Here is a 27,449-nt window from a genome sequence, read left to right as displayed (position 1 = left end):
GAAAAACACATTTTCTACTTGCTCCCCACTTAAAATCAAGTAATCCTACTCGAGAAAATGTAATTTTTTTAAAAATTATTTTTAAAGAGAATAAAGGTGAGCTAATGTCAATTATTGATAATACACATCGTCTCACATTTGGGCATCACCTCATGCGTGGGATGTTAGTCTCCATCTGGTAAATGTCCCATGATGTTGTTCAGGGAAGCGACACCTTAAAGCAGCAGTTCTCAACCTGTGGGTCGTGACCCCTTTGAGGGTCCAATGACCCTTTCACAGGGGTCGCCCAATTCATAACAGTAGCAAAATTACATTTATGAAGTAGCAATGAAAATAATGTTATGGTTGGGAGGTCACCACAGGTGAGGAACTCTATGAAAGGATCCGGCACGAGGAAGGTTGAGAACCACTGCCGTAGAGTCAAAGCACATGTGTTGCTCATTTACTGTGGTTCTCTCTGCTGAAGGCGAGCAAAGCAAGAGCAACAAGTGCATGCGCTGTTTATTTTCCCAGATATGTATTTTTAACTGGGCTGGACTTCGCTGTCCCCCGCAGAGAGCTCAAGAGAGAAGGGGCCACCACTTTCAGCATCACCTGGTGCTCAGCTTTCTTCCTTTCCCATCCCTCTTCCTCTCTGGCTTCCTTCTGCTAGGCCCCCAAGGCTTACTCGCCGTCGGGTGCACGCTGTCATTTTGAAGCCACAATTGTGTTCACAGTGATGTGAGAGATCTTACAAACACAGTGCCCCTTTGTGTGTTAAGATTGGGTGTGTTCTTTTTTTGAACCGATTGTGCCTGATAACTCATGGGCCAAGGATCCGAGGTAACCATTTGTTGAGTAGCCCCCTGTGAAGAGAGAAATCAAGCAACCTATGAGGTAAGTGCCATCATTTTCTGCTATGACTAGAACTCGGGAGGAAGAACAGGAAGCAAGCAGTGTAGCCACATGGCTAAATTCAGTCTCAAGCTTCACTCAAATTCATTTCCATAGAGTTGCTCCCTTACTCGGAGTAACCCTATGGGTCAGGGTAGAATTGCCCTTGTAGGTTTCTGAAATGATAACTCCTTACAGAAGTAGACAGCCTCATCTTTCTTCCTCGGGGTGGCTGGTGGTTTCAAACTGCTGACCTTGTGGTTAGCAGCCCAAGGAGTGACCCACTATGCCACCAGAGCTCCTTTCAAACTCAGTCTAGGCTTGTTTACTAGTGAGTCCATATTGAATGTATTTGGACTAAATATCAAAAAAAACTAACTACAGGGCTTCTCCATTTTCCATACAAATTATGCAGGCAAACTGCAATATTTTCCTCCTTGAAAAGATACTTCTCAAAAGGATGACTTGTTTCCACAAGATAACCAGCCTCCTCTTCCCCTTCCACATTAAAGATCGGCTCCATTTGGCTGTTTACTTGCCAAGTATTTGTGGTGTGCCTAAGCAACTCTCAGTCCTGTCAAAAGGAATTCGAGCTTATTTGTTTACGGAGAAAATTTGACTCTTGACCTCAGAGGATTTACCCTGGAAACACATTGTTGAACACTACCAAGTTTCTAGGCAAGTACAAGTAATATTATTATCCAGATTATATCATTGTTCAAGAGACAGAAAAGCAAGGTGTGATCGATGCTTGCATACTGGGGAGATGGGCCTGTGTGCTGGAGCTTCAAGGCAGTGATGGCCTTGGAGTGACCTAAAGAGGCTGAGGAAGCACCCTATGCAGAGGCAGCATGGTCAAAAGGTGCGAATGGAAGGACCCATGACAAAGTATAAGAGGTGGTAAGTCAGGGTTGACTGGGGCTGACTATTGGAGATAACCCAGAAATGGTGCTAATAGGACAAGAGAGGGCTATGGGCCACTGTGAGTCTGAGCTGGAAAGGTGGCATAAAGTAGAAGAATTGTCTTTGTGGAATGCAAAGACAAGGAATTCAGCAAAGAGCTCTTTTAGCCTCGTGAGGCCAGGTGGGCTTAAACCAAGGTGGCCGATGTAGATGAGAACCAGCACCGCCTGAAAGAACACGATCACACACGTACAACAATGCCGAAGTTAACATTGTAATAACAGGTCCCGAGAAAGATGGTCACGCCTTGGATAGTGTTGGGGAAACAAAAACCCATTTGGAAGATAAAATACTTTGAGTTGTGTCAGGTATCGTTAAAGCATAGCCACTGATCTCACTGCTCCTGTGTAGCTGTTTACGGAGCAGGCATCTACAGGATGCATCGACCTGCCTCTGTGAATAGAATTTAAATCTATTTGTTGAAAGATTTGTTTACTTATTTATCCCACTTTTGTTGAGTCCTACCAAAGCATCTTCCTGATGAATTTACCTTCCTTAGATACACATCTGACCAATTTGTTTTGGGGATTTTTTCCCTGCTGAGATTAAAATCCTTTAGTGGCCTCTTATCAACCAACAGTGTTTTTCAAAAGGTTGCCCAAAGACCATCTGTATTGGAATCTTCTGGGGTTGTTTTCCAGGACTTCAGATCACCAGGCTCCCCACCCACCTACAGATAGAATCAACATTTCAGCAGGAATCTGAATTTCAACAAGCACCCAGGGAGGATACTGAGGCATGGTGAAGCTTGGTGATCACTGTGCTTTAGGATAGAGCCCAGTTCTTCCTAGTTCAAAAAAAAAAAAAAAAAAAAGACTTCCTGGGTTTGACCCTGCCTAGTTCTCAAACCTCAACCTTCTCACCCCAGCCACATTCTTTCAGAATGGTCTGCCTTCACTTACTGTGGTAGGCCTCTTCCTGGAACTGCCACATCTACCTGGAGAAACTCGAGTCATCCTATAAGGTCCAGCTCACTTGACATCTCCTTCCCCTTGTCCTCAACAGGTCCATTTTTGTTCCAGAGTCCACCCGTTGCCCATACACCTACTGTGTCATGATACATGGTGTCTCGCTCCAACTAGCCTGTATCATCTCCTGACCTGTGCTTGAGGACAGGACCTAGGTCCTTGTCTTCTGTGTATCCCCGAACCTAGGGCGGTGTCCCACTTGAGAAATTGCTCTGTCCCATGGCTCGTTCTGTGAGGGAAGCAGTGGGGGATAACTGTAGGAGCTGAAGGCAGGAGGCAGGTCAATGTGTGAAGAGAATGGTGGGATGTGCTGAATGGGAACAGGGAGGAAAAGATTCAGAGAGAGGGGATGAAAACTACAACATGACTCATATTGGGGGTGACATTTACCATGTAGAAGAAATGGTAAGTACATCAAAAGACCCATCAGAAGTCATACAAATATTACTCTCAAGTCAAGAAAGGGATGATGGACATCTCTGATAGAGAAACAAACGGTCCCTCTTACAGAAGGGTCACAAGGACAAGATGAGTCAGTCAGGGTGCAGGATAGCACCGATGAAACATACACCTTTCCTCTCATACCTTAAAGCTTCCTTCCTCCCCCTGCTCCCCCAACCTCCTACTATCATGATCCCAATTCTACCTTAGAAATCTGGCTAGAGCAGAGCATGTACACTGGTACAGATAAAAGTTGGAAACACAGGGAATCCAGGGCAGATAAACCCCTCAGGACAAATAAGGAGAGTAGCCATACCAGGAGTGTAAGGGGAAGGTGGGAGGAGAAAGGTGGAACCCATCATCGCAATGACCACAACGTCTGTCCAGGGGGACAGACAACAGAACAGTGGGTGAAGGGAGACATCAGTCGGTGTAAGACATGAAAAAATAATGATAATTTATAAATGATCAGGGGTCCATGAGGGAGGAAGGGTGGACGAGGAGGGAAAATGAGCTGATACCAAGGGCTCAGGTAGAAAGAAAACGTTTTCAAAATGATGATGGCAACAAATGTGCAAATGTGCTTGACACAATGGATGGATGGTTGGATTGTGATGAAAGCTGTATGAGCCCCCAATAAAGTGATTTAAAGGAGAAGCCCTCCGCTGCACAGACATGGCAGGGGGGAAATTACATGTATAGCCATCACATGTACATCGAGGGGGACACTCAAGGACCCGCAGCCTAAGAGTGCAGCGTTTCTAGGACCAGCTTAGAGGTTACGGGCATCACAGGTTACAGGTCAGCACCAGCAGCTGCCTGGGAGAAAGGATTATCTCCTGTAAAGGGTCACAACCTCATGGGACACCTGCAGGGCCGCTTCCAGGTGGTTCTCTCCAGTTGCTAGGCTTCGGGATGGAAGGGGAGGCAGTGAGGTTTGGGAGCCGGGTTTGGCTGGGAGAGAACCCGCCCGGGCTGACCGACCTGGCCCATCTCTGCTTCCTTCCCTGGCAGCAATGCACGGACGGGTACGAGTGGGACCCTGTGCGACAGCAGTGCAGAGGTGAGCCACCCCTTTGAACAGGACTCTCCATCTCGGCCCCTGAGTCCCTCTCCCCGTCCTCCTGGGCTTCCTTGGGCGCGCTGCGCTCAGGGTCCCTTCTAAGGCCAGGCCTGACTTGCCCCACACCCCACCCCAGATATCGACGAGTGTGACATCGTTCCGGACGCGTGCAAAGGCGGCATGAAATGCGTGAACCACTATGGGGGCTACCTCTGCCTGCCCAAGACCGCCCAGATCATCGTCAACAACGAGCAGCCGCAGCAGCAGCCCGAGACGCCCGGCGCCTCCGAGGCCGGGGCCGCAGCGGCCAACGCGGGCGCCTCGGAGGCGGGGGCCGCAGCGGCCAACGCGGCCGCCTCCTCGGGGGCAGCGGCCGGAGGCGTCTCGGCCTCGGCCACGGGCATGGCCAGCGGCGGCGTGGGGCCCGGCGGGGGCTTCGTCGCCAGCGCCGCGGCCGTCGCGGGCCCCGAGGTGCAGGCCGGCAGGAACAACTTCGTCACCCGGAGGAACCCCGCCGACGCGCAGCGCCAGCCCGTCAACGTCCCTCACCGCATCCAGTGCGCGGCGGGCTATGAGCAGAGCGAGCACAACGTGTGCCAAGGTAAGCGCTGCCCGCGCGTCTCGCCGGGCCGCCCCCTCTGCAGGCCCCGCTGCCTCGAAGGCGGCCCCAGCGTCTTGTCTTTTCTGAGGGTGGGCGCCAGAGCTCGGCGTCCTGTGGCCCCCGCCCTCGTGGGTGCAGAGGGCACGCGAGTGGCAGAGGCAGGGCCCGTCTGCACACCCTGGCCGGCCGGGGGTCCCGGGGCACAGCCGTCCCAGGAGCGCTCGGCTTACCCACCAAGGGTGGGAAAATGCGCCCCGGAGGTTGCTGTTCCTCCTCTGGTTCCTTAGGGAGTCATCTGCACTTGGACTCCATCTCCCTCCTATCACTTGCACCCGGCACGGTGGCCCTGGGTTTTCTGTGCATTGTCACCAAGCGCGCCTGTCGCAGGTCAGTCTGGCAACAGCTGTAGGCTCAGGCTGGTCAAGCGCTAAGAATCGTGGGCTTGCAAGACAGGCCTGATGCCTGCTAACCCGACGGTGCTAAGGGGTTTGTTCCGGGTTTCCTCTTCTTCCGATCCAGACACTGCTACTGAAATGGGGCCATGGTGACCCCAGACGTCCTCTAATTGCCAGGACTGACTGGGCAGACCCCATACTAAGAGCTTCACCTCACTGCTACCTGCTGCCCTGAACAGAGAAGGAGGGCCTGATAGGCCTGGTGGTGCATGGGTTAAGTTGCCAGCTGAAAGGTTGGCAGTTCGAACCCACCAGCTACACCACAGGGAAAATGCTGACCTTCTGTTCCCATAAGGGTGACAGCCAAGAACACCCTATGGGGGCAGTTGCACCCTGTCTCCACTGAGGTCACTATGAGCAGAAATCAACTCCACAGCACCCAACCACAGCCACCACTGGTGGGTGAGGCGGGCACCTACCTCTCTCCACACAGAGGGCTTCAACTGGGACCACCCCGCTGTGGCACTGAGGACAGCAGCGTCCTGTGGTGGGTCACCAGGATACCAGGAGGCAGCCCCACTAATGTGTCCTCTTACCTGTGGTGTAAGAGATAGATCTGCAAAACAAAGTTTGGATTGTGATCGTTCTTGGTTCTGTGTCCCAGTGTGAAGGGCCCTCCGTGGAGGGCAAAGCCATGCTGCCAGGGTGCCCCCTTCCGAGGGCATATCATGGTAGCATCTGTTTCCTATTACTGTCATGAGTCAGAATTCCGGTATCGATGATGAGTGCTTCCACATCTGCTTGATATGCTGATACTTACTTTAAGGATTAGGTCAAGGAGATAAACTGATGAGGTTATAAATATACAGAGCTCGATGCTGGTTTTAAAAAATACCTGGCATTTATTTAAGGTACAACAACTTTTAATGCTGTGACTTAAGTCTACCATCAAAAGAGTTGTGCTACTTTTCCCTAAAACAGGAATTTTTGCTGAAATGTTCCTCAAATATTGACCTTTTATCCAGGATTCGTGTGAGGACTTCCAATGCTGGTTATTTCCATGGCCCTTGGGAAGAGAATAGAGAAATGAATGGGTCGTGTCCCTCCCAGAGTAGGTTACCGCTCTCCCTTGATACTTGAGGTTGAATTCCAGAGCAATGCGTAGAATTGAATGAAGAAATTCTAGAATGAGACAAATCCAGGCCTCGCATAGAACCTGCATTGATGGCAGAAGAAACTGTCCTGTCACTAGTGAAAATCACATCCATCCGAAATTTTCTGGAAAGGCTTTTGACTGCATTACAAATAAATTATTTTCCACATGTTAACACATTTGTAGTACCTACTTCTTTGGGGAATTTTTTTTTCACTTATAAATCAAAACTGTTAAGAGCCATTTTGATGGGAAATGCTGAATGTGTCCTTTGTTGCTTGTGTACACGCAGGCCGGATAGCTCCAACCCAAATGCTCCTTTATCATCCAACCGATGTCCGAGGCGTGGGGTTGGCATGTGTGCCACTGTAAGTAGGGTTAAAAGTGTTCTGGGTCGACCTTGGCTTCAGTTGGATTTCTTCCCACCTCACAATTTTGCAAAGTGCCCATAAATGTGGATTTACTTAATTGTTGATAAAAAGGGTTGTTCCATAGGCTAACCACAAGATAATCTGTCTAGGGAGTCTGACCAGCATGAGTCCAGTCACACTTGTGCCGTTTATTATTGAGCTAATCAAACACGCGGTCCACGTCCCCCCTTCTAATTGCCTGCAGATGGATGACAGTCACAGTCAAGCCAGGAGCACAGAGTTATGTTTTACAGCCAATGTGAAAGTGTGGGGCCTCCGCTTAAAGCAATAAACGGCTCCAAGGACCTATATTCCTGACATCAGGGTGGAGTTTGAGTAGCCTTCTGTTTGCATGAAGATCTCCCCTTCCTTTTCCATGCTGCACCCCGGAGCCTGGCAGGCAAACACACTCATTAGGCTCAGCTGCACTGGAGTGAACAAATGTCCACCAATGAGCCATATTCATATAAAAAGCCTTTGTTTATCAACAGGTATCATCATATAGCCTAAAACCGAGGGACCTTTGTTTGTGTGTGTCATCCGTGAAATTTGGACTGCGTCTCAAATGTCTTGGGCCTCTGAATTCCCTGTTAGAAGTCACAGAGGGCTCCCAGTGGTTTAAATAATACCTTTAGATATTTTTTTAGTGAGTGCTATTTTATAAATTTAGCTTTCAACCAGCTGTCTGTGTTTAATGAAAACAAGATATGCTTCCTCCTTTCCATATATTTTCCCTAGAGTTTTTCAGTTTTGTGCACACACAAAAAAGAGGTTTAAAATGTAGCGTGACATGCAAAGATTGAGTCACATTGAGCAGTTTGTCTACCATTAACTTTTGCCAACTAAAGAGGTTGCTGGAGAAGCAGCCACCCTGAAAGACCATCTCAGTTTTCCCAACCCAGTGTCACGTAGACAGTTTTAGAAAAATTATTGTTTCTTCTAAATGAATTGTTTCTGCAGAAGACACCATCAGCCTGTGTTGACACTCATTTGTATTCGGAGGAAGTTAGATAAACGAGGGCTCTATTTGAAACCACTGATAATTTACCATTGTTTTCAGGATCTTTATTATATATCCCCTGTGTGAACTTTTTTAAAGGAGATGGATGGCAAGCCCATGCTGAAAAATGATTTTTTTTAATGATATGTAACTTTCTTAAAAGCAGGGGGGAAATCATTTGGGAATGACAAGCAAGGAAAAGCTATTTGAAGGAATTTGCTCACTTAATTGGCCTTAAAAAAAAGTGAAATAAAGGATGTTTTGTATAGCTGCCATCCTATAAGTCAGGGCAGATCTTCCCTTATGGGTTTTTAAGACTCTAAGTCATTATGAGAGTAGAAAGCCTCATCTTTCTCCTATGGATCAGCCGGTGGTTTTGAACTGTTAACCTGTCACCAGGATGCTGACATACCAGGCATCACGTGAAAATCTTGCAGTTTGCTAAAAACAGAGGGTCTTTCAATTAACAACTCCTTTCAACCATTCTTTCTGTTTGGTTTGGTTTTTAATCCTTCTTACCCGTGACACAGAAGGAGCTAAAAAATTTCTGGGGCCTTTCTTATAAAACATCAACTCCAGCTCCACTGCCGTTTGGTTAATGGCAACTCATCTCAGCCCGACAGAGTTCCCAAGACTGTGCATCTTTAGTGGCTCAAATCAACTCCTCTTCCTCCTGAGGAGTAAGTAGCTCGTGAGTTTGAACTGTTAGTCTTGCAGGAGCATAGGAGAAATGTCTCAACCGCCGTGCAAAACGGGTCCTTGTGAAACTTCAAGAAGAAGGCAAATTGTACTCGGAGCTACACAGCACCCCACTCCTGGGCCTGTCTACTGCCTTCTGCACATTGTATAAACAGGTTGCATTTGCATAAGGGTGATGAAAATATGCTTGAAAAAGGAAAGAAGCTATAATCTATACATATCTACTGTAGAAAAGAGAGACTTGAACAAACATGTACAGCTTCTCAGATGGGAGAGACGCCTTGCTTTGACTTCTTTCATTGGAAATGTGAATGATCGCATAGCCAAAAGAGGATTTATAAATTATAGTGTAACCAAGTGGTTCAGCACACCTAGCAGTATCAGTACTAAATAGCTCAAACACGGCCCCTTTGTTGAGCCTCACCAATGCCATTAGGCTGCTTCCGTTCAGTTTGCGAGGAAAGGCCTCATTTTTGTTATATATAATTAGACAGTCCACCAAGAAGCTTTGATCTCAGAAAATAAATATTTTGCAAAAGGAAGACTATAATTGAGTAGATTAGGATATTACCTCCAACCCCCACCCCCTCAAATCTGACTTCAATTAGAAGGTAAAATGGCTATTTATCCTGCTTATAGCTGTTCGACGGTTTTAGCTATTAATGGCTTTAGAAACCCAAATCAAATCCATGCCCATAAAGTCCATTCTGACTCATAGCACCCTAAAAATTCCTCTTGCATCCTAAATGCACAGGAGCTGAGTTTACCAGGAATACCTGACAGACCAAGCTGAAGCATTGTAGTAGATCCTCTCCTGAATTAATTCCAGTATTATTTCATAACTTGCTTTTCCCAGTACTACAGTCACACCATTTCTCGTGATTTTCAACTTTGGACAGAATGGATCTCGATCCTGAACACTCAGGAACTGTTCTTAGAACCCCTTCATCAGCTTGAATGACAACTGCTGGTGGTGATCAGAAGGACCACAGCAAAACCCGCCGCTGCTCTTGTTAGGCGCTGGGCTCCCAGGCACAGCTCTCGGCGGCCCCGTGTGCCACAGAAGGAAGCACTGCCCGCTCTTTCACCAGCCACACAGTTTTGCTGTGCGTAAGCCCATTGTTGCAGCCACTGCTGAGGGCCTTCCTCTTCTTCACCAACCGTGGACTTTACCGAGCCTGACGTCCTTCCGCAGGGACTGCTCTCCTCTCAACAAGCACGAAGTAAGCGGGAAGAAGCGTGCCCACCGCACCTCTCAGGAGCACCTGTCTGCACTTCGTCCCACGCAGTTGCTCGCTGTCGAGCATATTCCATATTCTTCACCATCCACAAGTATAACCCCGTCTTCCTTATCCATTGTCCGGCTTTCACATGCAAAGGAGATGACTGAAAAGACCACTGCTGGGTCGGGCGCATCTCATCCCCGAAGTGACAGCTTGGCTTTCTGACCCTTTCAGGAAGTCCTTGGCAACAGATTTGCCAGTGTGCTACATTGTTTGGCTTTTTTGACCAGCGTCCACGGACATTGAATGGAGATTCAAATAAATGAACTTCTTGATACCTTAAAAAATGCACTATGTTTCAGGGGCTCAGGGGGGGAAGAGAATGCTTTGAAAATGATGATGGCGGCATATGTGCAGATGTGCTTGACACACTGGATGAATGGATGGATTATGATAAGAGATGTAAGAGCCCACAATAAAAGTTTTATTTAAAAATGCACTATATTAAACTATATGAAATACCAGCGCTTTTCAAAGCCGATCCCTGAACCAGCAGGAGCTGAGTTCCCTAGGCCCTTGTTAGAAATGCAAATTTCCTGGGTTCTATCCTAGACCTGCTTAATCATCAGCTCTGGAGGTCCAGTTTGGGCCCGAAATCTGTTTTCATAATCCCACCAGGTGATTTCATGCTTGCTCAGGTCTGAGGAAAATCCCCTCTGATCGTACTTAACTTCAGGAAGCTGCATCCAGCTACAGCTCTCCAGAGCCAGATGGGAACTCTTCCCTTGGAAAATGTAGAACAGGGGAGATAACGCATTCTGCTCTTCAAGTCCAGCAAGATTTCTATTTGACCTCTCTCACCTTTCTTGGCATGGTCACCAGCACGCTGGCCCCCAGGTATGACTGATCCCAAGTCCTGGGTAGGTCTGCACTCTTGAACCTAGGACAACCCAGAGCAAGAAGGAAAGAGACCCTCGAACCCTTCAATGAATCCGGATGTGTGAATTCTTAAACTGCAAGTGAAGTGCTGAGTGATGCCTGTACTTTCTACAGATATCTCATTTAAATCCCAGGATGCCAACCTGTAAGCCAAAGAGCTGCTTGTTGAAGGTTCACGAAGAGCCAGGAAAGGGAGGGTGGTTGACTCTGACCTCAGCGCATCTTTCGTTATCAGAGAGCTAAGGGACCTTTCCAATATGATGTGCTCAGTGACCATCTCATCCCGTTCAGACTGTGAGTCACCAAATCTTTGAGTGCTCACATGAGTGCCTTCTGTTCAACTTAAACTTGATCAAAGATTGACCTCCCATTCAAGACAAGGAGATTTTTGTTAAAACTCGTTAACACTTAATCTGTGGGATGAATTCCCCTTTCACCATAGCAACAAAAGCAGCAGATTAGAGTTGGATTGCAGGCCTGGCTAACTTCAGGAATGTGCACGGCTACTGGCTCATTCTTTCTTTCTCCAGCGGAAAGTTCTCAAGCGATATTTCCTGAAATCAACCAGCGGCGCCTTTTGTAAAGATTGCCTTTGCACTTGTTGAATTACTGGCACCGTTTCGTGCTTTGAAACGAAGGAGTAAACAAAATTGGTCCCAAATGTGTTTGATTTTTGCACGAATGGGCAAACAAGGAACCCACGCCACATCTGAACTGCATTAGCATCCTGCTTCTTCCAGGAGGCAACTACAAATGGCGCACTCACAATGCTGATTGAGAAAACAGCACACACATTGTGATTGTAGACTTGTAGTATAAGCCACAATGAGCTGTGAGCATGAACAAAGGAAGCGTGAAGAGAGGACAGGAGCATGGATAGCCTGTAGCCATCATTGTCATCTGACCTCAGATTAACAGGATGAAGAGCCACTCATTGTCATTTAAGTGGTGCACTAAATAGATTAAAAAAAACTGATGTTCGGGCAAAATCAAATTCTAATACTGGAACTGTATCCCAAATAAATGTCCATCTATACAGAGTCGACGGTGGCCAGGCAACATCATCACTGAACTTTATCAAACAGAACACAAAATGATTTAGTTGAGATTTAATCAAATCCAATAAATGAAAGCTATCTGTGTAAGCTATTTACATTTCCAGTAAGGTGCTTTTCCAAAAACGAAGCACACGGATGGTATGATCCTAAAATCCTTCGGGAACCTGACATCCTTGGCCCATGAGCTATCAAGCAGCAATCAAAGGAACAAACAGCAGTTCAATAAAGTAACACAAGAGGCATTACAAGAAATGCCTTGGGAAATGGCCCCAAACCAAAGCAAACTAGTGCACAACATGGGTAGCAATACAATTTACCTGGACGCATTTTGGGCCAAAGAAATATATCCCAGAAATGTGGTCCAGGACAAAAGTCTATTGGATCGCTCAGCTAAATGTTAGAGAGATTGATGAGAGTTGGGGGTCTGATGAAGGAGTTTACAGTCCAACAAGAGAAGCATCCAACCAATAGCCAAGCAGGACAAGAGAGAAGCAAAATCGCATCCATGTCTCTTCCATCCAAGAATGGTTTCCCTTGAGATGCCCTAGAAGCGGTGTCCTGATAGGAATGCTAATGAAATAAGGCTGGGAAGAAGATCGAAGCAGACATGACGCTGATACTGAGCACAGCAGCTGCCCCGGCCCCTGCTCAGCAACCTCCTCAGCAGCAGGCGGATGTGCTCAGGCAGCCTTATCCGAACCATGCTCTGCTGCACTTTTTGTTGCGTAGACATTTGGTTGATGGGTTTTGCTTGTTTCTAATCATCAGAGAACTCATGCTGAAAGTGTGCTCTGAGTTCCAAACCCTTGAAAATGGCCCATGGGGCACCATGTGTAGACAAGGTGCGTTTCCCAGCTGTAAACATTATCAAATTCAAGTGTGGTCTGTGAGCAGCAATGACAGAGTTGCTATTCTTCCCATTAATGATGGAGACTTTAGATATTTTGCTCTCAACTATGAGTTGGGCTGCTAACCAAAAGGTCTACAGTTCGAGACCACAGCCACTCTCAGGGAGCATGACGGGCTCTCTACCCCTTCAAGGAGTCAGTCTCATCAACTCACCGAGATAGCTATATTTGCCCTATTGGGTCGCTATGAGTTGGCATGAACTTAAGGACAGTGGATTTGGTTTGGTACTTGGAAAAAAGGAGCCATAAATCCTATTCTTTATGTCCTGGACCATTAGGTTTTTTAATAATAACTCTTGGTGAATAAGCAGATTGCCATTATTCATGGAGCAAGACACAACCAAAAATCTAACTTACTGCCTTTGAGTTGATTCCAACTCAAAGTAACCCTATAGGACAGGATAGAACTGACCCTGCGGTTTCTGAGACTGTAACTCTCTATGGGAGTAGAAAGACTCAGCTTTCTTCCACAGAGCTGCTGCTGCTGCTGCTGCTGCTGCTGGTGGTGCTGGTGCTGACTTTAAGCTTAGCGGCCCAGCACGCAATCACTCTGCTACCAGGGCCCCATGGAACAAGGAAATACTAGAATTCTTTTTCTTTTATGAAAAGTCACACAACCAATGAATGCACTGCTGTATCAACTACCCCTCCTCATAAATCTAGTGATCAGTCATGAAAATGCAGTTGGGCTGGGAGATATTAATATTAATGATAGGTGAGGTGAGAATCCCGTAAAACTGACTGATGTGTGTGTGAGCTCTCTGGTTCTGTGAAGACACGCACGCCTTTTGATGAAGCCCAGTGGAATGAAAACAAAATTACAAACGATGAAAGGCTCCGAGTAATCCGTCTTGCCCATTTCCTTGGATTCCAGGCCAGAAATTATTCACGTAAAAACTATTTTGTGCCAATGGCAACAGACTTTATCCAGAAAAGTTCCTTGGATGAGGTAACTTAAAGAAAAGCAGTTCTGATCTGGCCCTGACGTCGGGACAGGCGGCATCCTGGAGAATCCAAGACGCCAGGGACCCCGGAACAAAGATCCTTACTCGGAGTCCCCGAAAAACAAGACTCCAACTCGTCCTGGAACTTCCAGTGGCTGAAGAGTGACATGTGGAGTAGGGCTAGAGGCAACCGTGAAGGCTGGGTGTATGGGTTTATGTGTGCCCAGCTGTACTGGAACTCAGGACAAGAGTCTTCACTGTCTTCCGAGTGGAACTGTGGTTAAATTTCAACGAGCTTCAGGGACTGTCAAGAAGCAAGTTTTGTGTTCTAAACAGATGCACATGCTGTGGTTGATGTTAGCTGCCATGACCTTGGCCCTGGCTCATGGCAGTCCCACGCACAATGGAATGAAACGCTGTTCTGTCTTGAGCCATCCCCATGACCGACTGCAGACTGGAAGCCACAGGGTTTTCCCGGGTGGTTTGGGGACTGTGTCACCAGAGCTGTTCCCCTTGTCCATCTCGGTCTGGAAGCTCCCCGGGTCCTGATGCGCATGATAGCAAGGTCTGGTGTGATGGCTGCACGTGAGGCAGGAAGGAATCCCATCCCATGCCCTTGAGTGAAGGACAGACCATCATTCAAGGTGGAGAGCCAACCGGGGCGACCACAATCTGGACTGGGAAATAATCTGGATTCAGTTGCAATTCATGATATTTCAGGAGTGGAACGTTGTGCAGCCAGACTCTCCACTCAAACACCCACAGCACGAGGATGGAGGCCATTAAATTGCCAGGAGGTTTTGTTTTTTTCTAAGTCACTAAGAACTTTATATTCCGATGCCGTCATACATATCAAAAGTGCACAGAGCCGCCTGCATTCTGGTGTCCAGCCTGCTCGTGCCTCCTTGTCTGTCTGCTTGACAGAGTTCCTTAGAGAATTCACCTTTTGTTTATTCTCCTAAAACTGTGATCCTCCGGGGAGTCCGGCAACATTGAACTTGGCAAAATCCACCAATGAACTTTCCTTGCGTCTCTGCCTTTCAGAATCCAAGGCCTAAAGAAATACTATTGTATAAGGTGTTTTGTACTTCCTTATCCATGTCTTTTGCTGAATCATATCAGAACAGAACCAGAAGATCCCACATGCCCCTATGTGGACACAGGCACACGTGTACCAGGTAAAGCAAATCAAAGATGGCACTTCCAAAGTGACTCCGGGCATGGTCCTTCCCTACTTTCCCTGTGAAGTCAACATTGCAAACTGCTTTTTAAATGCACCTGTTTAGCTAACAGGAGAATAGGGCACCTTGGCCAGCTATCATACTAGTTGCTCAGCAAAAAGAATTTTGTTAGACAAACTACAGGAAGGGTCGACAAAACAGAAGCCTGACCACAGAGGTGCAAGCTTAAGGCTTTGCTTTTATCTTGCAGTTCTGCGGTACAGCGGTCATGTCTTTACTAACTTTTCTTAGCCTGAACTCTCCCCTGGCCCACCTATGCATTCCAGACTCAGCAAATGATTTTTTATCAAAACAAAGGTCTTTCGATCAACCCTCAAGAGTGGGTTAGAAAATCGTAACGTATCTGACCCTGACATTGAATTCCCAACTTCTTTCATCCTTCAGGCTTTGGTGAATTATGTAGTCAGGAAGCTGCCTGGATTCAAACTCCACTCAGCAAGCAAGGCAGAAAAACCCCGTCACTCATGATGAGGGCAACTTTCCGGTAAATGTTAAGCTCTGCCCTTTTTGTAGCAGCACCAGGTGACCCGTCAGTCATGTCAGAGGAATCCTAATGCAGGAGGGAGCAGAGAGGACCGTCCTCCCCCGCCCCCCCACCCCCACCCCCGCCCCCGTTGGTGGAAGGTATTCAGAACTCAGGAAAGATGCAGGGCTTTGTTCTGACCGCCTCTGGCAGGAGGAAAAGTGAATGATAAAGGAAAGCTAGTGAAAGGAAGAAAATGTAATTGTGGTGCAATTCAAGCACCTAATGATAGACTTGAAAGAATAGGAAAGAATCTTTGGTGAATAGCTGACCTGGAGAAAAAATGTTCAATAACAAAACCATGGCACATTCCGGTTCAGTTCTAAGTAAAGGAAAAATGCTCCTTGATTTTTCAATTAAAGAGGGGGGGGGGGCACCAGATTGCATAAGCATGTCAGGCAATTGTTTGCCGTAAGCCAGCTCTCAATAACATTCTATTCTTGAGCTGGGGCAATCAACTGCCAGCAAAGGAGACATGCCAACAATACAACAATATTAGGGTTCCAATGAAGAATCATTTCTTTCTTTAAAAAATGTTGCTGGGGTTGAAAATATGCACAGTTAAGGCTATAGCAATTCAACAATTTCTACAGGTATAATTCAGTGACGTTGATTACATGCTTCAAGTTGTACGCTCTCATCTTGAGTTGGCAATCCGTTTCTATAAAGATCTAGAGCAGGGGTCCTCAAACTTTTTAAACAGGGGGCCAGTTCACTGTCCCTCAGACCCGTTGGAGGGCCGGACTATAGTTTTTAAAAAAAACTATGAACAAATTCCTATGCACACTGCACACATCTTATTTTGAAGTAAAAAAACAAAATGGGCAAAAACACCGGCGGGCCGGATAAATGTCCCCGGCGGGCCGCATGTGGCCCGCGGGCCATCGTTTGAGGACCCCTGGCCTACAACCTTGGAAGCCAGCGCTGCTGTTCTACTCTGTCCTCTAGAGTCACCTTGAGTCGCACTCTGCTGAATGGCTGTGGGTCCTTTGGGTTCTCTGAGTTGTTCCCACTCACACAAGCTCACGGCCCTCTAAGCCGCCAGTCTAACGTTTTGAGTTATGGTCAATCTGATTTTGTAGAGTTTGCTAAAAAGTGTGATTCTCACAGAGCTATTCTTTACAGTTAGGCTAGCATACACAGAGCCACTGTACCAAAAAGAACCAGTCAACTAGTCGACCTTCCCCCATTTCGGGAGACAGCACATGGGCAAAGACCAATGGTCCTGCAAGCAGTTTCAGCCGCACTGAAGGCATTCGCCAAGAACAAGGCTCTGGGAATGGATGGACTATCAATGGAAATGTTTCAACAAGCCGATAAAGCACTGGAAGCACTTACTCATCCATGTTATGAAAGAGTCACTTGGACGACTGACTGGAAGAGACCCATGTTTGGACCCATTCCAAAGAAAAGTGACTCAACAGAATGCACAAATTATAGAACAATGTCGTTACTATCACATGCAAGCAAAATGTTACTAAAGATCATCCAACAACAGTTGCGACAGAACTTTGACAAGAGCTGCCAGAGGTTCAGACTGGCTTCAGAAAAGGGCATGAAACAGGAGATATCATTGGTGATGTCAGATGAACCTTGGCTGAAAGTAGAGAATATCAGAAGAGACTTACTTGTGCTTTATTGATGACTATACTAAAGCCTTCGACTGTGTCGGTAGTAATAAGCTAGAGATAGCCTTAACCATAATAAGAACTCCCGAACACTAAGTTGCTCTCATGCTGACGAACTTGCACATGGATCAAGAGGAAGTTTTGTGAAAAGGACAAGAGAATATCGTGTGGCTTAAAATAAAAAATGGTGTGCCTCCGAGTTGCATCCTCTCCCCAGACTTCTTTAATCTGTGTGCTGAGCAAATCGCCAGCGAAGCTGGATTCGACGAAGAACAGCACAGCATCAAGATTGGCGTGAGGCTTGCGGACTGCGACATGCAGAAGGCACAGCCTTCCTTGCTGAAAGCGAGAAGGGCATGGAGCCCTTGCTGATAAAGCTCAAGTATCACAACCTCTCCTCGGCTTACAACTCAATGTAAAGGAAAGCGAAAGCTGCACGGCTGGACCAATGCAGAAAAGACTGACGTTGTCAGGAATTTTGTCTTGCTTGATCCAGGCTGGAGCCAGGCAGGGTTTTGCTGTGCTGCACACAGGTGCTATGGATCAGAACCTTCTCCATGGCCCCGAGCAACAACAGTCGCAACTGCTTTTGTTCACTGTAGCTGACCAGTGATTTGGCTTACGTCTAAGATTTGTTTCAACTCTCTAGTCTCAGGGCTCTTTTGGCCTCCATGGTTCTAGAGAGCCTGTGTCCATGGGACTCATTAATTCTCTCCATTTGCTTTCTTCTAATCAGGAGTCTTCTAGCTAGTCTTTAATCAAAACGTTCAACAATGGGAGCCAGGCACCATCTTACTCTGAGACATTTAAGGTCTTATTGGAAAGTAGGATTCTAATATCAAAAACAAAAAATAGCCAGAATTCCACATGGCACATTATAAATCTATTACAAAACGGTTTTAATTTTGTGTGACTTATTTTTTAATACATTGTTCCTGGTCACACAAATTAAGGAAGCAGTTTGTTGTGATAAGAGAAAATAACATCGCAATAAGGACTAGTGCATGAGTTGCTTGATTAAATATAAATTGTTTGGTTTGGTTTTTTAAATTTTTTCAAGAGCATAGTAAAATCTTAATAAGTGGGTAAAGCTAACCACACACTCTGGGCCTGCATAGGTGTATGCATCCAGATAAATCTCAAGTAAGAAGAGTCACTACAGATTCCAACCTGGACCGTGTATCTGCAGCTGATTTGGGAAATCTCCACTTTCAGTTACTCTAATAAGATGGCATACCACTATTAGGCTAGAGCTATTATTACTCAACAGAAAGAAAACCCCCTTCTCGCCTAGAAGTGAAAAACAATGTCTCTTATTCTCTGTCACTGTTACATAAACCCCTTACCCACCAAGGACACACAAGTGAGTACCCTCAGTCACTGAAAAAGGCAAGACCGGAGTGTCGCTTGATCCATTAGTCTATCCTCCGTGTTACCGGGTTGAAAGAGAAGTCTGTTCCGGGATAGTCTGGCTTCTCTGCCAAGTGACGGAAGCAGCAAGGACACCAGCCCTGTGCCCCTAACACCACCTTCCACCACCTGGCGCCCGTCTTATGGAAACCAGTCATCTATGGGAACACGCGTGCTAGAGGATAGGGAAGCACGCTATTCCAGCATTTCTGCAAAGTACAGTCAGTGAGCATCCCTTCTCTTCCAGGAGTTACGTGCCCCAGGAGCCAGCAGAGACTAGGAGGAGGGGAAACACTAGGGATGGGTATAAATAGAGCAAGGTAGGCAAATGGAGCTGAGAGATGACAGTCCTGGCACAATAGAATAGTAATATATATGTATATACATAAACAATTATATATATATCATTATAGATATCAAACAATGCGTGGATTTGAGTATTGTGTGTGAGTGTGGGTACGTAAATGGAGTCTGGTGGTACTGTCCGGTTAACATTGGATCGTTAATTGCAAGTTCACACCCACCAGCTATTCTGAAGGAGAAGGATGAGGCGGTCCTGCTCCCGTAAACTGTGCAGCCTGCAGAATTGACCGCACGGCAATGGTATGTATATAGACAGAAAAAGAGAGAGACACAGTTTGCTTCAAAGAATGATCACGGAACGAAAGAAAAGACAAACACCAAATAACTTCGCTTTGCTGTCTTTATATAACTGGCTAGGAGGAGTCTCTAAATTTGGAATTTGGTTGTTCAAAGGTTTTTGAGAATCTCCTTTCTGCGATGTGCTATGGACTAGGGCTTCTCAGAATTTTAATGAGTGTACGAATTACCTGGGAGTCTTATTGAAAGGAAGGTTCGTTACCAGTAGTTCTGGGATAAGGCCCAATATCACACATTTCTCATAGGTTTGCGGATTGTGTGGGTGCACATGGGCCGTGAACCACACTTCAACTAGTGCACGTATAAACATCCCATTACCTAGTAGTTGAGGGCAGGTGCGCCCACCAAACCCCTGATGTGTCTAATAACTCTTCACTCTCAACTTCCTGGAGTCACAAAATGGTGTCATTGGATGGAATCAGTTGGTATGTGGGGATTTTTCTCCACCTTTCATTAGGTAAGGGAGTGCTGGTGGCTGGCACAATAGAACAGTAAGATATATGTAAGATATACATGCAGCCATAGAGCTGCTTGGGGTTAAGCTTTGAGCTGCCCTCGGGAGGGCGGCTCCTGAATCCCACCAGCTGCTCCTCGGGAAGAGGAGGCAGCTCCCTGCTCCTGTGAAAACTCACAGTGCCCGACGCCCTTGGGACAGTGAAGTCAGCACAGGCTTGACCAAGACACTGAAACCAAACCCAGCTCCCTGCCACAGAGGCCACTGTGACCCATGGCGGCGGAAGGCAGGGGGGCCTTGGCCTCGGGGGGGTTGGGGACCGTACCTCTTTATTGGAGGAGAACGCTTCAGCAGTGGGCTAACTGTAGTGTAGGGTGGGGTGTGGGTTGTTCTTTTGATCAATTGGATAATCAATATGGGTGGTGCAGTGGTTAAAGCACTTTAAAAAATATTTTATTGGGGGCTCGTACAGCTCTTATCACAATCCATTCATACATTCATTGTGTCAAGCACATTTGTACATTTGTTGCCCTCATCAGTCTCAAAACATTTGCTTTCTACTTGAGCCCTTGGTATCAGCTCCTCATTTGTCCTCTCCCTCCATGTACACCCTCCATGAACACTTGATAATTTATGAATTATTATTAATTTATCATGTCTTACACTGTCTGACATCTCTCTTCACCCACTTTTCTGTTGTCCGTTCCCCAGGGAGGGGGTTATATGTAGATCCTTGCAATTGGTTCCTCCTTTCTACCCCACCCTCCCTCTGCCCTCCTGGTATCGCCACTCTCACCACTTGTCCTGAAGGGATCATCCATCCTGGATTCCTTGTGTTTCCAGTTCCTATCTGTACCAGCATACATCGTCTCATCTAGCCAGATTTGTAAGGTAGAATTGGGATCATGATAGTGGGGGGGAAGAAGCATTTAAAAACTAGAGGATAGTTGTATGTTTCATCGTTGCTACACTGCCCCATGACCGACTTGTCTCCTCCCCACAACCCTTCTGTAAGGGGATAACCAGTTGCCTACAGATGGGCTTTGGGTCCACACTCCATACTCCCTCTCATTCACAATGATATGATTTTTTGTTCTTTGATGTCTGATACCTGATCGCTTTGACATCTCATGATCACACAGGCTGGTGTGCTTCTTCCATGTGGGCTTTGTTGCTTCTGAGCTAGATGGCCGCTTGTTTATCTCTAAGCCTTTAAGACCCCAGACACTGTATCTTTTGATAGTTGGGCACCATCAGGTTTCTTAACCACATTTGCTTGTGCACCCGCTTTGTCCTCAGCGATCTTGTAGGGAAGGTGAGCATCGTGGAATGGTTAAAGCACTTTTAACCCAAAGCTTGGTGGTTTGAAACTTCTAGTGGCTTCATGGGGGGGAATGTGGCCATGTGCTGTCGGGATTCACAGTCTGGGAAGCCCACTGGGCAGCTCGCCTCTGTCCTTCGGGGTCTCTGAGGTGGAATCAAATCAACTACAGGGGCTTTGCTTTTGATTTTTGATTAGCTACTCAATTTCTGTAAAATAAATCACCTTGGGATAGCGAGGGATATGATATACAGGTATTTTCCTTGCTTAGTTAACACTGATATTAACGAGTAAAATATGTTCGTGTGTGTGAAATATGTTTACATCGTGCATCAATGTGACTTTCTAGAGTGCAATGCGTAAACACCTTTGTGTTCTAGTGCGTAGAAGAACTCCAGCAAGTTGCCTTTTCCGCCAAGATTGGTGGAAACCTCATGATTCTAAGCAAGAGGCATCGATTTCATTTACGTCTCCCTAAATGACTGTAACAGTATTAGATCTCTGCAAACTTCGATGTCCTCAGCTAGTGAAATTAACAAAGTGTCTCTTCCTGCTCACTGTCAAAACCATGCAAAGCAAGGACTAGAGGAAGGGAGAGCGCCCGGCCTGGGCGGCAAGCCTGGGAGGCATGGCAAATGCACACTCTGCACTGGCGTCTAGCGCTTTCTACGGTGGGATGGGAGTCCGTCTCTGACTTTTGGACGGCCTCGCCAGCAGGAAAGCTTGTCGGGGCAAGTTGAAATCTGCCCAGGGAGGAGGAACCTGGGGCGTTCTGTGATCGCAGTGCATTACTGGCTCACACAAAAAGACAGACTGCTCTAAGGCTTGGAGCTTTCAACAGATAGTTCACACCTCCTGCTGGGTGTTTGCTAAAGGCCTTGGCCGAATCATTGAAGCTTTAAAAGTTTCAAAAACAGAACCTCTGTGTTTTCCCAGACACCAACAACATAGGTGATGCTTCCTGCCACAGCCCCGAACGCCATTTCAGTCCTGGCTCCAACGGGCATTGCCGTTTTCTTTTGTTTAACTTTTGCACACAGGAGATATGGTTTTGCATGCAGTGATACATTTTTCTCTCAAAGACAAAAACAAACACAAAAACCATCACTGCCATTTAATCCACTTAGACTCAGAGTGACTGTACGGAGCAGACTAGAGCGTTCCCGAGATGGAAATCTTTACGGGAGCAGAAAGCCTCCGCTTGCTCCTGCGAGGGGCGGGTGGGGGTAAACGAAGACCTTGTGGTTAGGTGCCCAGAGACCTGCAACCCACCAAGGCTCCTTGTCTTAATTTCAACTTCCTCAAAATGCAGCGTTTCCTTCGGCAAGTGGAGCGGGTCCTGTCATGTCCTCTTCGTTTTTATGTAAGATGCTCTGCTTCCATTGAGGATTTCAGTGCCTCTCAGCAAAACATCTCCACTTACAGGTCACACATTTGTACGAGTTTTTAAGATGTCAGCCTCAGATCCCAACCAGTCTACAGGCAAAGAAGTGAGCCTGCTCGGAGCCTGTGCATGACTTGTCACTCACAGCCGAGAATCTACCAAGAAGGCTATGTGTTCCTTATCATTGCCAGAACACAAGGGAGCCCAAACTTGGTAGCTTACTATGAAAGCACATTACCTCCTACCATATATACTCAAATATAAGCCGACCCGAGTATAAGCCAAGGCACCTAATTATTACCGGGGAAACCAGAAAAACTGATTGACTCGAGTATAAACCTAGGGTGGAAAATGCAGAAGCTATTGGTGAGTTTCAACCATCAAAACAAATGAAAATAAAATTACTAAAAATTGAGACATCAGTGGGGTAATGTATTTAAATATTTATTTTAAATAAAAAACAAATAAAAGGACAAGTCATTTAACATTAGTAAACCAGCACAGTAAGTGGAAAATAGGTTCAACAAAAACAAGAAGGTATCAACAATGAAACCTTAAGAGGACTATTCCCTGAACTCAATCAGCAACCAAGCTAAAATGTAAAGAGTTAAAATCCTTCAAAACTGGATTCCTCATCATCATCCGTATCCCAATGCAGAGCTTCAGCTGGTGTGAGGTCATCCTAGACGCTGTCCTCACTGAGATCGCCTCATCACCATCACTGCTGTCATTTTCATACAAAGCGCAGTCTTCACAGCCATCCATAGCATGACTAAGACTACATTTCTGGAAGGCACGTCGCAACATGTCTTCTGGAATGTCTTCCCATGCATCTCAAACCCACTTGGCTATTAACTCTATGTCAGGCTTCATGAGATTTCCTCCTTTTGTCAGTCGGCCTTGACCAGATGACATCCATTCATGCCACTGACCCAAGTATAAGCCGAACCCCAGTTTTTCAGCACAAAAAAATGTGTATAGATGGTAGTTTCTCTGAATCAGGAATCGAATATCATCTCACCGGGTCCCCTGACTTTGGTTCTCTCAAAGCCCCAGTTATTTCAAGGCTCAACTGGGAAGAATGTGTTTCCAAGTGACTCACGTGGTTGCTGGAACCTCTTGCCTCAGTTCCTCATGAGCATTTCTTCCTCCAATTCCTTGCCGCATGGGTCCCCCTGTACTGCATCTAACAACACAACGGCTTGCAGTGGAGTGAGCAAGCCAAATGATAAGAGAGGGTACCAGCTAGAGACAGGGGAGGCTAAGGAGACACAAGTCACGGTCTTTTGTGACCTGTTTATGGAAGTGGCATTAGAAAATAGTATGCTTGCCATTTTCTGTTTTTGAGTCAATTATAACGCAGTGATGCTATAGGACAGAGCAGAACCGCCTCTTTGGGTTCTGGAAGCTTTTTCAATCTGTAGGAGAACTGAGAGCCTCATCTTTCTCCCAAGGAGCATCTGATGCGTTTGAACCACTGGCCTTGTGGTTAGCAGGTCAATGCGTAGCCCACTACCCCACCAGGGTCCGTTTCTTCATTAGACGCAAGCCACTGTTTCGAGCTCACACTCCTGAGTGTATGAATACCATGAAGCTGTGATCACTGCAGCCACTTCGGAAACTGCTTCCCGCACTCTGTAATTAAAGTTCCTCCAGAATTAACTTCAACAAGATCATCGCCGTTAAATCTGAAAATGGAAATGATTGACAAAAAGCCAAACACAAGCTGAAAAGTAAAGCACACCTTTATCCGGGCTGTGCGGAGACTGGGTGATTCAGGTACAGGGTCTGATGGGTGTGGCCAGCACTGGCCAACAAGAGCTTGGCTGTCTCTGACACCGAGTCAAGGCTGAGCCTGCGGCGTCGACCTGGGACTTCCACAATGCTGCCCAGCTGCTCCGTGCTCCTCCTCCATCCTCACAGCCCTCTCCTTTGATTTCTTAGAAAACGCTCCGAAGGCCGCGTCCCTGCATTCTACTCTCTACAGATAAACAGCGTCCATGAAACACAAATGTCCAGAGTAAGCACCTCGACCCTCCTCTTTGCAGATTGACATGCACCTACATGCCTGTTCCATGAAAGAGATCTCAGAAACAGCACTCCGCATTGTCACTACTGCCCTAGACATGGGCGAGGCTCGCGTGTCTCTTAGGAAATCGTGGGAAATGTTCTCTATCCCTCTGGTGGAGTGCCTTGTGTTCGTTTTTGATCTCGTCTTTCTTTCTGTGGTCTGTTTAAAGAGAGCTTCTAGAATCGTCCTCTCTACCACACCGTCCACTAGAAGGTGTGCACTGAAAGGTCACCCATGGTTACAACACGTCTGCTGTGTGAGAGCCACACATTCAGGCGCCACAAATGCCAACATGAACTTTCTTCGGGTCATGAGGAGTCGGTTTCTTGATAAGAAGCAGAATAATGGCTTTTATTTTTATTACAACAAACAGGACACACCTTCACTGTCACAGAGTGGATTCTAAGCGCAGAGTGACCCCGTGCTTTTTTACACGAGAGTCCTGACGAAGCAAGACGGTGCTGGCTGGAACAAGAGTAGAGATGTGTGAGCGAAACAGAAAATCCCTGGAAGGTAGAGAGCAAGAAACTGAACAGTGTACCGGAGAATCTAGACGCTCCGTCGGTGACACCCCAGGAAGGCAACAGCAACATGTGACCTCCTTGAGAAGAGGATTCTGGGAGCCAGAAAGAGAGCGAGCAGTGTGGAGGGACATAGCAAAGATTCGTGCAGAGAGTAACGAAAAGGACCTACGACCTAGAGGATTTCTTTCTTTCTGTTTTTGGGTTTTTTGTGTTTTTGTTTTGTTTTGTTTTTGTAAAACCAGTGGAAATGGACCAGATGCTCATAAATGGCTTCTTTTAAGTATAGATATGCTCTATGTAGAGTTCAGTGCATTTTCTCCCAAGTTCACCCCCATAAAAGTATTTTCCAAATTTATCCAGGTGTCTCTGATACCAATAGCAAAAAACCCCGTGGGCCTTCTGAGTGCGCTGAAAGATACATGGGTGCAACAGTGCGGCCAGGGAGAGGCCAGTCGTGGGCCGGGAGCATCCCAGGAGGCTGATCAGGTCCCTGAAGCAGGCACTGAGAGCTGGGGCACCCTCAGGGAGTCCCAGTCAGATCTGGTTCCCCTTCTGGAGAAGCCCAGAGTTGCAGGGGTTGCCTTGTGCTCATAAGATTTCCTCCGATCCAGCCATCCTCTGGCTAATGTGTTCTCTTGACATAGTAGCCCCACTAAATTCCTCTTCGTCCTCACTAACTCTAAAGTGACAGCTTCAGGATTAGCCTTTCTGCCACTTACCATGAACAAGGCTCCAAACCAGTTTGCTGTAGGTTCCTGAGCGTAACCACACATCTCATAACAGAGTGGATAATCAATCATTCTATGACTAAATCCATCTGGAACAAATTTGAAGAGTGGCCATGTATGTTTCTTTAAAAAAAAAAAAATTAAACTGAAACCAGAGTTGATCTTTTCAAAGGTTCCGAAGGGGAAAAAAAAGTTATAAATCTCAGCAATGAGTTTGCTTCCTAGCACCCGGGCTCACTCCCTGAGTGCGCCGGGCTTCCTCAGTCCTGTCCAAATCTGCAGGGCATTTCATCCTTTAGAACGGCGGTCTGTGGATGCGTTGGAGGAGATCCCACCTGCAAGAGAAGGGAGGCACAGGGAAGGGGGACCTGAAGTGGCCAGGTTGGCGTCACAGCCTCGTGTAGTGTGGAGCTGCAAGGGCATGGGTTCTTGTTGGGCCCATAACACCTGGGTTGTGAGGCATGTTGACCAAACCTCCAATTCACTGCCATCCAATCAAGTCCAACTCATAGTGACCCTGAAAGGTGGAGGAGAATTGCACAGGTGCGTTTCCAAAGCCATAAACCTTCTGGGGAGGAAACAGCCTCATCTTTCTCCCACAGAGAACCAGCAGGGTTCAAACTGCTGACCTTTCAGTTGGCAGTCCAACTCATAATCCGCCACACCACCAAGGCTGTTGTAGGCATTAAAACTACATCGAAATACCAGGAGCACTGGCTTTTAGGGCTCAGCCTTTCTTTACGTTGCCAGTTGCCAAGCTGCTGCTATAGTTTTAGATACTCCAAGTGTCCCCTGAGAGCTATACCACTTACGCATTCGTTTGCTCATTTAGCCATCTACTCGTGCATTCATACATTTGATTTTGTTAATGAGCGTTTACATGGGACTGGCTGCCTAGATAGACCAGCTTTCTTGCCAGGACTTTCCACTCTGTCTGAAAAGACAGGACAAACTCAGATCAAGCAGCGAAATGATACCAATAATATGCTAATTGATTGACGTCCACAGCTCCTAGTGGAGGGCCCCCGTGGTCAAGGTGGTTTCAGAAAACAAGGAGGATAGACTGGCCCATCCAACCCAGGCGGCCGATGAAAGTTCACCTAGCGCTGAGAAGAGCAGGGCAGAATTTGCTGGAAGCTCAGAAGCCTGGCTGCAGCTCGCCTTTGCTCTTTGGGCCGAGAGAAAGGGGCCTACAGCAGTGGGGGGACCACAGCTGAGATGTCATTGTGAGGAAGTTTTATGAAGGACCCTAAATTCTTGGCTAATCCATTTAGATTCCGTGCTGTTCTGACCAGTAAAAGATTTTGAACAAGAAGTGATCATTCCAGCTAGCTCTGGGACGGGGGCGGGGCGGGGGGGGGAACGGGGAGTGTGTGCGTAAGGCTGAATGTATTGCGTCATCCTAATGGGCCTGGAAAGGGGGTGCGGGGAAGGGTCTGAGGATGGGTGTCAGCCTGATTTATTGAAAGGGGAGGAAGTCTCTCGAGAAAGAATTACATTGCTTTCAAGGACCTCCTAAGACTGAGATCTGGCGTCACTTTCTCTGAGAAGCGGTCCCTATTGTCCATATCGTTCCTGAATTATCCCTATCATCCCTGAATTGTCCCTATCATCCCTGAATTATCCCTATCATCCCTGAATTGTCCCTATGGTCCCTGAATTGTCCCTATTGTCCCTGAATTATCCATATCGTCCCTGAATTGTCCCTATCATCCCTGGATTGTCCATAGGCACGAACCGTGCTGGGAAGAGGAGAAAGGGAGTGTGTGACCCCAGAGGACTATCACAGACATCTCCATTACCCCTCTGCTCAAGTACCTTTCCTGGGCCAACTGGGGGTTCCAGACATGTTCCACTCCAACTCGGG

The 27,449-nt window shown here is 46.8% G+C and overlaps 1 protein-coding gene across 3 annotated transcripts in view; it reads left to right on the top strand.

Annotated features, from left to right (window-relative positions):
* The window catches only part of EFEMP1 (EGF containing fibulin extracellular matrix protein 1), a 74,645-nt gene that overhangs the window by 2,550 nt on the left and 44,646 nt on the right, over positions 1 to 27,449 (top strand). For all 3 annotated transcript variants that reach the window (XM_075535726.1, XM_075535727.1, XM_075535728.1), the window contains exons 3-4: positions 4,260 to 4,308; positions 4,445 to 4,909. In XM_075535726.1, coding sequence (XP_075391841.1) covers positions 4,260 to 4,308; positions 4,445 to 4,909 — 514 coding nt within the window. The remainder of the gene's footprint in view (positions 1 to 4,259; positions 4,309 to 4,444; positions 4,910 to 27,449) is intronic.

This window comes from Tenrec ecaudatus, chromosome 17, assembly GCF_050624435.1.
Source record: "Tenrec ecaudatus isolate mTenEca1 chromosome 17, mTenEca1.hap1, whole genome shotgun sequence".
Classification (NCBI taxonomy): Eukaryota; Metazoa; Chordata; class Mammalia; order Afrosoricida; family Tenrecidae; genus Tenrec; species Tenrec ecaudatus.
Note: the sequence above shows the minus strand (reverse complement) of the source record. Positions and strands in the feature narration are given on the sequence as shown.